The following is a 10364-nucleotide window of genomic DNA, read 5'->3' on the forward strand; positions in this document are numbered from 1 at the left end:
CAACATCTGTTTGCCTTTGGCAGAGAAAAGCTCTCTCTTAAGGGAGTACCTGAAGGTGAAATAGCCATCAACCACCTCCCTGACAGATACAGGGTATGGATCCCCTGGAAGGTTTCCCTCTGCTCAAGTCCACAAGTCTCTCAGCCCTTCTGCAGTCTTGGGAGATGCCTGAAAGAGGAATCAGTGAGGAGCAAGTAACGTGAGCACACAAGTACCACCTGTGTGCATCTGTGTAAGGACTGGGTGACCTCAGTGTGCAGTAGGGAAATGCTATGCTCCCACATTTTAAACTGCAGAGCAGAGGGAAAAATTCTGGGTTCTCCTTGGAGTTCCAGGTCCAATCCTTCACAATAAGGCAGGACAGAGTTTACCTGACGTGTGGGTAAGTTGCTCATTGTACAGACCTAGTGTGGCTGTGCAGCAGTCTGGCACACAAACAGCACTAACAAACATTCCCGTAGCACCCAAATCCCAGTGAAAGCTGACAGACACAGTCCCAATAGAAGCAGTGAGGCATCAGTCAGATTACTTTGCTCTATACCAGAGATTGGGCTGTTCTGGTCCCACCAGCACTGCTGGGTCATTGGGTAATGCCTTATGGGCCAGCCTGGACTGCCTCAAAGAGATCCAGAACAATTCAAATAGCAATAATCCTTGTTCTTCTCACCTTCTCCAATCCCAACTAAGCACAGAATAGCTAGAAGGGCTGCAGCATGCTCCTGCCCTTACAGCTGCACTGTTTAATTTGTAATTTGAAACAGGAAACTGTATCTAAGTGTAACAAACGAGGTAAGAAAATAAGGCTTTCTTGGATACAAGCTAGAAAATCTCACATTATTTGGTTACATGCACATCTGGATGGTTCTTAGATGAAATGCTGTACAACAAACAATTTCCTAGGTTAGTAAATGAAATCACAAAAAAAAGTGAAACCAAAATAAATTCAGTATTTTCTCTAGCCCTTAAGCCTGGTTTGCCTAACTGTTCCTTGAAAGGAACCTAGGGCTTGGAACAAAGCACAGAAAGCACCAGACAAGGGCTCTTCCAGCAATGCTGAGTGAGCTCAAGTCTGGGCTTAAAAATAGAAGCTATTTTTAAGGTTCTGTCATCACACTGAATGCTAATGTAATGCCAAAATTGGTCCTCTGACATTCATATTTCACATAGGCAGCACAGGCCTGACTCCTGACCTCTCTGACCATTCACAAAGCTGAGGCAGGTTGCTCCTCGTCTCCGAGAACCACGACCTTCCTAGCCAGGCACTGTGGAATAAAGCTCAGGAAGCCAAGCAATGTAGACATAAGCTGCTAGCATAAAAGTGTGTGTATTTGTTCACATTCCTCCAAACTATACCTGGCTACTGGTTCTGGGATGGTCCCTGGGCTAACTGGCACCTGAACTCCCTTTTCCCACTCCTGCCTCCAGGGATCTGCCAGCACATAGTATTCATCAGGGTTCAGCTGGAAGGAGTCATGTAACTTCATGGCAGTGATCAGGTCCGTTCTGAACACCTGCAAAGAGAGTGACCAAGAGAGAAAAATAGAGACACTGACATTTGATATTTACACTCTATGATTCACAGCTTCAGGGTAACCATGGAGCACAGCCTGCAACAAGGTCACTGTACCAACAGTGCACTAACCCAGCCCACTGCAGGACAGGAGTTTAGCTTCACGGCAGGGAAAGGGGTGGCTGAAGGCACAAATACTGACAGGAGGACTTCCAGCTAACTCCACTACAGGTCCTGGCACTCCCCCTGCACTGGAGACATAATGCTAAAAGGGGTTACCCACATTTCCCTCTGTTTGGGCTGCAACAGAAGCTGCAGGAGCTCTGAGTTTTAAAACGGCAGCACAAGCAAGATTCATTTTTTCTCCAAGGTTTTTTTGGATACTTTTTTATTTTAATTATTGGAGCTCTGACTAATGCAGAGACATTCTAGAAATTCCCTGTGGTAGAAATCAAGGCGTGACTGCATCATGACCAGCCACGAGAGGAAATTCTAAGCAGATGACTCTTTGTGCAAGTATTTAAAAAAACAACCCAAAAGACCAAATAAAGTAAGACCCAAACTGAAATTCCAGTGGCAGCTCCCTGTTTAGCACAGGTGCTTGGGTTTTGATCAGCTACAGACACCTCTGTCATAGCTTTAATTTTACTTTGCCTTTGCAAAGGTGTCCGGCTCTAAAGCGAGCAGGATGTTTGGCAACTTTCGGGCTAGCAGCCATGAACAAGCAGCCAAGCTGTCTTCAACAGGCCACAGAACGAAATCCAAAGGGCTGAAATCAAAAGGGATTCACTCCTGGAGCAGGCATGCTGTGGCACTGCTGTGGCAGCTTCAGCCTGGCTGGCCACAGCCTATCAGCGCCGCACAAAGCCAAGGGTGCTGCTGTCACAGGCAGCAGAGCCACAAGCCTGCACTTGCCGCTGTGATTCCAGCCCTTCCCACCCTGCCCTCCCCGAAAGGCAAAGCTGCTGCAGGCGGCAGCACTGCACCCCTCGCCTCCACAGCCAGCAGTCTGTAACTGCCCAACGCCACGCTCAAAGGAAAGGGTTAAAAAGCAAGCAGGCCACAGGAAATCAGCACCACCGGGACAAGAAGAAGGCAGGTGACATCTTTAGAAGAGCTTCCTGCAGACTTCTCAGTTCATGGTGGTCAGAGTCAACACCCACCCAGCCCCACGCTGCAGCTGCAGAGGGAAGGATGGATTATCAGGGCAGTGCTCCCAGATTCCCTCACTGGGCTGCTAAGGGGACAGTGACCCATCCTCCCTGCCCCAAACCAACGGCCACACTGGTTACCTCAGCTCCAGCCCACTGGATATGGCTGAGGGACAACCAGACCTATCCAGAGAGAGAACTAGGCAGGGCCTCCCCAGGACAGCCAGTTCTGTCATGCACTATTCACACACCTGAAAGTGCGACAGATTCCCTAGGATTTTTGGGAAGGATTTCAGGGAAACAGAGTATCTGATAGCTAATTATACTTCCGAGAACATTTCCAAGTGTGATTTGCCTTACCACACTGCACATCTTGAAACCTCTCCTCCTTCCCAACACACACATACTATCCCACTTCTGTCTCAGTATGTTTCTGTTTCCACTCTGGTTTTGTCATAAAAATAGCATAAAATCATGACATTTTTCTTAACACTTGTCTTGACATGTTCAGAAAAACTGCCAACATTAAAAAGTAAAGAATAATATTACCATATGAAGAAGATGGTGAATGCAGGTAACGAAATATAATGAAACGCTTTAAACAATCCAAGTCCTGTGAGGCTTCAATCAAGAAATGAGAAGTAAGCCACAAAGTAAAGGGGCTCACCAAACAAACAAGCACAGCTGGCCAGGGGATTCTGTGCTTTTAAGTGATTGGAACTAAAGCAATCAAAAGTCAAATGAAAAGAAGACTAAAAATATAAAATGGGACACAAACCTTGCTCAATCTCAGAGCCAAAATAACTCAGGCTCTTGGATAAATTTGTCACAAAACTCCCTCAGAAGCAAAGCTAATGCAGCACCTGGCAGCCAAGAAACTCCTTCCCAGGCCAGTGGCCCTGTGACACCATTCTTTCTGCTCTAATTTCTGATGCAATCGGAGTGCCCGGAGCAAGGCAGAGCTTACAGAAGTGCTGGCTCTCACGAGCACTGAACACTTCAAAGCTAAAGGGTGAAACCCTGGCCATGCTCGAGTCAATGGGAATTCTGCCACCAACTTCAATGAGTCCAGGATTTCACCCGGGGAGTTTAGCAAGTGTCACTTTTCTGCCAGCGCTTCTCATCACAGTTAGTGTGCTGTGGGGAGCAGGGACAATGCACGTGGAGGGAGGGAGTGGGGACAGGCTGTGGAGCAGAGCTAAAAGGAAATACAAGAGAAGTTCATCCAGGCTGAGAAAACATGAGTATAGCACAAACTGCAAAGACTCTGACAACAAAAGCAAGGTGAGAGATAGAAGAAAACAGAAGCAGCCAAAAAACAACAGAGAGACTGGTAATTATCTCAGATTATTTCTTGATGACCTTTCAAGAGGTAGTTGTCAAAACCAGGTATAAGGGGCTACTTCTAAGGGATGCACAAAAGATAACTAAGGAAAACAAGGCTATCACCAGCAAGAATAAATGCACCAGAGATCTTCACATTCACCAAAAAAAAGCTCTTTGACAGCCAGCAATCAAAAAAAGTTTGGAAACCACCAGTACTAGGTGCAGTTCACACGGAACAATGAATGTGATCTCCTTGTGAAAAGTCTTCTCCGAGGTTTAGGCATACACTGTCATTAGGGAGATTAACAAAGCAGGTTTCCTCAACATCACTCACTAGTGCCTAAGAAATACTTGTGTTGGGCAAGTATGTTAATTGAGGGATTCCACCTCCCAGAGCTAACCCTTTCTTTGCAGTTTCTACAGAGTCTGCAGTGTGGTATTTGCCTGAAGACAGGGGGATTCAGCAAGAACATTTCCAAAGAACAGGATCACATTTGTGTGTTACTAACAGCTGATCCATCCTGGAAAGTTCAAAGATTTATCTCTCCCTTGATAGGATTTCTTCAAAGCACTGTGTGAGACAGAAGTGTCAGGAAGCAGATTTCTGGTTTGACAAGCACTTTAACAAAGATCACATACCAAGACCCAACACTAACTATCAAATAAATGCACCTAATGTAAATTTGCACTGTTCACAAATCAAGCTACAAATAAACCCTGATGCCTAAAATACTACAAGAAAGGCTCTGCAGCTATGCTGAGCGGGTGTCAGACTACAAAAAGATTCACAGACAGAAACTGGTGCTGGCAGTAGCAGTGCCAACAGCTCAACTCTTATCTTCTGGGGGGGGGGGGAGGAGATGGAGCATGTGCCAGCCAAAATGTAGCAAAAAGAAAATGTAAATTGGAAGGAATAAATCCATTACCAGAACATGTACGTACACATTGTATGCATATGTACTTTGGCAGGTGTAACAAAATGCAAATCGAATTCCAGAAATACCTCAGAAGGTTTCCGATCTTCATCTCTGGAACATGAAGTCCTGTGATGTCGAGATCTGGAATGCTGGGACCAGGTGGACAGACCTAGGACACAGAAACAATCATTTGCATGCTTCTATGACAAACCTCCAGGAGACTCTTCCAAAATGAACCAGAAAACAGAAGTTACTCAGTCATCAACTTGTGACCCCTCTCCCAGTTCTGCTTTGTTTCCCATTTCCTAACTGAGGTGTGCATGTTTTGGCTGCACTGCACTTACCTGCCTCTGAAGAAAGCCACCTCATAGCATCCTCCCCCCTGAGCATCAATAAAACACCTTCTGCAGATTAATAACTGACCAGGATCTCTGCCAATAGCCTGAGATGTACTCTCTGAACTTAATGTACTGATGTGTACTGGTTCCCTGATTTCTGCCAGCCTTTTCCACGTGAAGCACACTGCCACACACACAGCAGAGCCCACAGAACAAGCTGCTGTCTCCTCCTCAGCAAATCTCCCAGCGTGCTTGTACGATTTTTGTCTGCATAATTATGCACTACATTCCAAACAAATTATACCTTTTTGCCTTGAAACCTTTTGACAGAGACTCTGTCAGCTTTCAGAAATATTGTAACAGGAGAAAAGGAAAGAGAGAAAGAATCTGCACTCCATTGACAAGGCAGTGCTTTGACACCAGAATACATTATACCTCTGCAAATCAACTAATTTCAACGCAATAAGATTTACAGGTATTTTCCAGCGCCAACTACACAGCAGTAATGGAAAAAAAAGCCAATAAATCCTCCTGGGTTGGAGAGATGAAGGACTTGTAACAGGTCTGTATGATAGGGAAGCTAAGACCTATGTGTTAAGCTCTGAAGGATGAACACAGATTTTGCAAATCTGTGCATTAGTTGTAGACAAACAGAACCAAACTGATGCAAAAGCCTTCCCACACTGTTGGTTCCTTCACTGCCTGGGCACATCCATGGTAGGAGCAAAAAGGGCAAGGCTACAGTCCATAAGAGCAGCACTGCCACACATCAGCCAGCAGAAACCCCTCAGGGATCAGAGAGCACTGCTCAAAAACAGATTGCACAGGATGGGATAAGTTCCCTATTAAAAACAAAAAACAATTTTAAAAGTGAAGTAACTGTCCAAGACTTTCATTGGAAAGATATGACTGAATAATAAGTCATCAGAAGAATTTGTTATGTTTTAGTTATGCTTTTGCCTTCTCTCTTCAGTTAGTAATATATTAAGGAATCTGCCCCAATAAAAACTCCCTGGAACACAGCAATGAGTAACAGACATTACACAGAACATGCAGAATGGTCAAAATTAAAGCAAGGTTTGCAGCGAACAGCTAAAACCTTATCTTCTGAGGTAAGAATACAGAAAAGATTATTTTAGGTAAATGCTAGTGTTTTATTATCAAAGATGGTGAAGTTATCAGCACTTTTCTCCTCTATTTCACAATTGCAATTTTCTGTTTCTACAAAGGGGGGGGGGGGGAGAAAAAGAAAGGTAAAAAGGGGCTGACTGCCTTTTAGTAACTCTGAGGAAAGCCAGACTTCCAAGATCATTCACTATCATTCCATTTAAATGTTCTTTGAAACTAAGAAAAAACACAAGCAGGAGTATGAACTCCTTGTGTGAGGATCCTATCAGCTCAGACCCAAACTCCACCTGAAGTCAGGGGGGAGAAAGTGAAATCCCTCAAAAAAGTGTCAGATGTACAGCTGAAATGTGTGACAGAAACAGATTGTTTCCTGCAATGTAAATATTAACACTTTAACATTCAGACAGATGTGATTTCTTTAATCAACAGCCTCACTAGAAGACACAGAGCACATACATACCCACACAGATTATTATTCAGTTCTCTTGGGTTCTGATATTTTCCATTGGCACAACATTAATATCTGACCAACTATCTGCCACTGAGATGCTCAGCGAGTTAAGCCACTGCACCAGCAAGTCAGGCATTTGGAAATTTCCAATTCCTTTGTGGATCTCAGTACCCTGTTGGACCTGGGAGAGGGAGCCCGCATACAAGAATTAAAAACAAGCTGTATTGGCAAGGGGGTGTTTGATTCTGAAGTTTCTGTGGGAGAAGAGTTGGTGAGTCTGGAGGCTTTAGTGCAGTTGTTCCCAAGGAAAGGAAGCATCTGGCAAAATTAGGGTAGTGGCAGCATGATGTACTTCTGGGTCTTTACCAGTGCCCTTTAATTCAGCTCTGATGACAGCTTACCATAAATTGAATTAATAAAGCATATGGGCTGCTTTCTTTTTAATATGGGTATTAAAAGATGGATTTCCAGGTCTCTCTCATGTCACAGAGAAGCTATAAAGGTGAGGACTAAAACAATCCCTACCATATCTTCCATCTCCATTTCTTTACTGTGTCATCTTGCACATCAGAACAAGTGTTTTAAGGGCATACTTCTATTCCAGACATTCCATGTACACATGGCTCAGGCCACTGGATTAATTCACGATTCCATGTGACGTGAAAGGCCAACTCTTAGCACCAAAACCACAGGATCCTCCTTTTGAATGACTTCTTAAAGTGCTGTCCAAAAGCACACTACGCACAATTTCCATGTGTGAGGGACAACCCAAACATAGCCTTCCTCAGGATTTATTATAATCAGTATTTTTCCACGCCAACTAACTTCCTACACTGAATAAGGGAAGAAATAGTTTCTTACATAGTTCTGTAATAGCTGCCTCCCTGCACATAAAACTGGTGAACGCACAGCGCAAACACACAATATTTTCAGTAAGTTACTGAAGAGACTGTTGTATTTTTCTGAGCAGTGTACACTGAGTGTACATAATACCAGGAGAAAATTTGTAGAAGAATTTCTCATGGGACTGAGATTTTACTACCCACTGCAGCTAACAGATGACCTTTGGCAATGGCTTCACTTCAACAGGGAAAACATTTACTCACTGAATAAACAAAGCCCAACTTTAAGCCTTGAATTCACAGATTCAAACCACCACCAGTGCTTAGACACAAAAGTGTAAGAAATGGAAGGAGCCAGACAAATGATAGTAAAATTTCCAGCCCATAACAGGGTTGAATTTAACTACTTTTGAAATCTCAGACAAGACTTTCAACTCTGCTTCCATCAAAGTTAATGGCAAAATAGCACTGCCTGCAAGTGCCAAGCCCAGGTCACTGAATTTCCGAAAGCTGCTTCCATTAACAAGCAATCCACCCACTCTGAGTGCACCAATAAAAGTGCAGGAGGAAAATGAAGGATGTTATTTGCCTTTTAAGCATCCCTTCCATATTTTCATACCTAATCCAGAGGAGGGACCTCACTGAAAGCAAAAATTCACCAGCAATTACAGCTACTTCGGTGATTAATGATCTGATTTTTACATCTAAATGCAGGAAGAACCATTCTTGGATTACACGAAAAGAACCGTTTACTGTGGTCAAAACAAATCCAGGATTCAAAACAGCTCTTCTGTACACATGTTTAGATACATATATAGATATATAGATATGTGTGTGTGTGTGTGTGTGTGTGTGTGTGTGTGTGTAAAAGCACAGGAACCTAACTGAGTTATTCCAGACACTTTTCACCCTCTTGCATTAAGTATCCAAAATGACTAAATTCGTCAACAGTTTTCTGAATACTAACCTCAGACCCAAACTGGACTAGGATCACCAAGACTAAGACCGAGACAAGAGTTAAACTCAGTTTTGGTAAAATAAAAAAAAAATCATAAGGGAACTCTGAATCACTGGGATTTAGAAGACAAAAAAAATCATAAGTGAACTCTGAATCACTGGGATTTAGAAGATATAAAGCTTCTGTAAGATAACATTATATACCTCATGGGAAGAATGAGTTCCACAGCAGATGGAAAATTAATGAGATGTTAAGAGAGCCCATACTACCAAAAGCCACGTGAGTAACAGTGAATATGAAAAACACACAACTCCCAAGCACAGAGCTAAATAAACACATCCCAAATGTGCATCACCATCATCGTTAAAAAGACACCTTTTATCTCTGATGTCTAAGTGTTAGATGATTGTGCAAGCAAGGATGAGCACAGCAGCCTAGTTAGCATCATCACTTCAGGAGATACACCAAGACCATTTGGATTCTTTTACAGTTAGGATCGTTTCAGGTGGCCAAGGTAGGTGCCTGTATGTTTTAAAAGGATTTCACCACTGAGAATGACAGGAGAGGGATCATACTCTTACTCCATGTCTCAGTCTTCCCTTTGCATTTATCCACTTAAAGCCAAAAAGCAAAAGGAAATCCCAAACCACTAAAAAGGTGTAACTCACAGCAAGGGAGGCAGAGCTCTAACACGCTACTGGTGCTGCAGAGGAGACTTCTAAGACTCAGGTAGGAATTTTTTTCTGTTCCCCAAGGCTATTCTATACATCTTACACTGTAAATACAGTGTTTTTATAATACTGCCACAAGGTGTATGCAACACACACACCTCCTGATAATAAAAGAACACAATCAAGGACTGCATTCTTTTCCCGTACTTCTGAAGAACACAGGCTTCCCAAAAGGAAAAACATAATCAATTTGAACTGTATCAATTTATTAAATCATCTGTCAAGAATATGTTTTGATTCCAAAAAGGCCCATCAAAACAGAAAATTGCTTGGGACCAATAAAGCAATTCCAGCCCTCAGGGAATTCTACCCCACAACTAATATACTGCTCAGCATGAGCAGGAAAGGCTCAGCTATTACGTACCATGCACGAGGCTGTTGTAAAGCCACCTGCAAGGCCCCCAGCTGTGTCCCTGGAGAACTACCTGCTGCTGCAGCCTCTGAACACTTCAAAGCCTCAGATCAGTGCCTGCCTGAAAGCACTTCTCCCTCTGCAAATACACTCCTGCTGCCCTGCTACACCAGGCAGCACAACAGAGCAAAACATCCCTGACACGGATCCATGTCTGCCTGTCACTTCTGCTTAACACCAGCGTTCCCAGACGCCTGTGCAGTTCCCCAACTCACTCCATGACCAACTAGGTGCTGCTGCCAACACTCTGTCAGAAGGATCTGCAGCCTGAGGAGAAAGCAGAGATGCTCCGGCCCCACAGTTAGTGTCTGGCCCACAACTCCTTACAGTAGGGCTCCATGTCACTCAGACATATCTCCATGTCTAGACCCACAATCCAGCACAGAGCAAAAAGACACAGATTACTACTCCAGGGGCAGTTTCCATTGTGCCATGTACAGAAAGCACTGGCTGGGCACAAGTCTTCAGGCCTTAACCCAGAGAAAGCAGCTAGCAAATACAACCTGTGGCATCATTTCACAGAGGCAAATTGGCCTTCTCACTTTCCTGCTGCTGGAGAGTTTTCCCATCTATCTTCCTTATCTTTACAGTGTATTATTA

At 43.8% G+C, this 10364-nt stretch overlaps 1 protein-coding gene across 1 annotated transcript in view; it reads right to left on the reverse strand.

The window, feature by feature from the left end:
• JADE1 (jade family PHD finger 1) overlaps window positions 1–5273 on the reverse strand; it is a 19101-nt gene extending 13828 nt beyond the window's left edge. Inside the window, exons 1-3 of the mRNA XM_009075323.1 lie at window positions 5249–5273; window positions 4991–5073; window positions 1354–1511 (exon numbers count right to left, since the gene is read on the reverse strand). Of these exons, the coding sequence (XP_009073571.1) occupies window positions 1354–1511; window positions 4991–5073; window positions 5249–5273 (266 nt within the window). The remainder of the gene's footprint in view (window positions 1–1353; window positions 1512–4990; window positions 5074–5248) is intronic.
• Between the last annotated feature and the right edge of the window lie 5091 nt (window positions 5274–10364).

Source organism: Acanthisitta chloris, unplaced genomic scaffold, assembly GCF_000695815.1.
Source record: "Acanthisitta chloris isolate BGI_N310 unplaced genomic scaffold, ASM69581v1 scaffold36390, whole genome shotgun sequence".
NCBI classification, from domain to species: Eukaryota; Metazoa; Chordata; class Aves; order Passeriformes; family Acanthisittidae; genus Acanthisitta; species Acanthisitta chloris.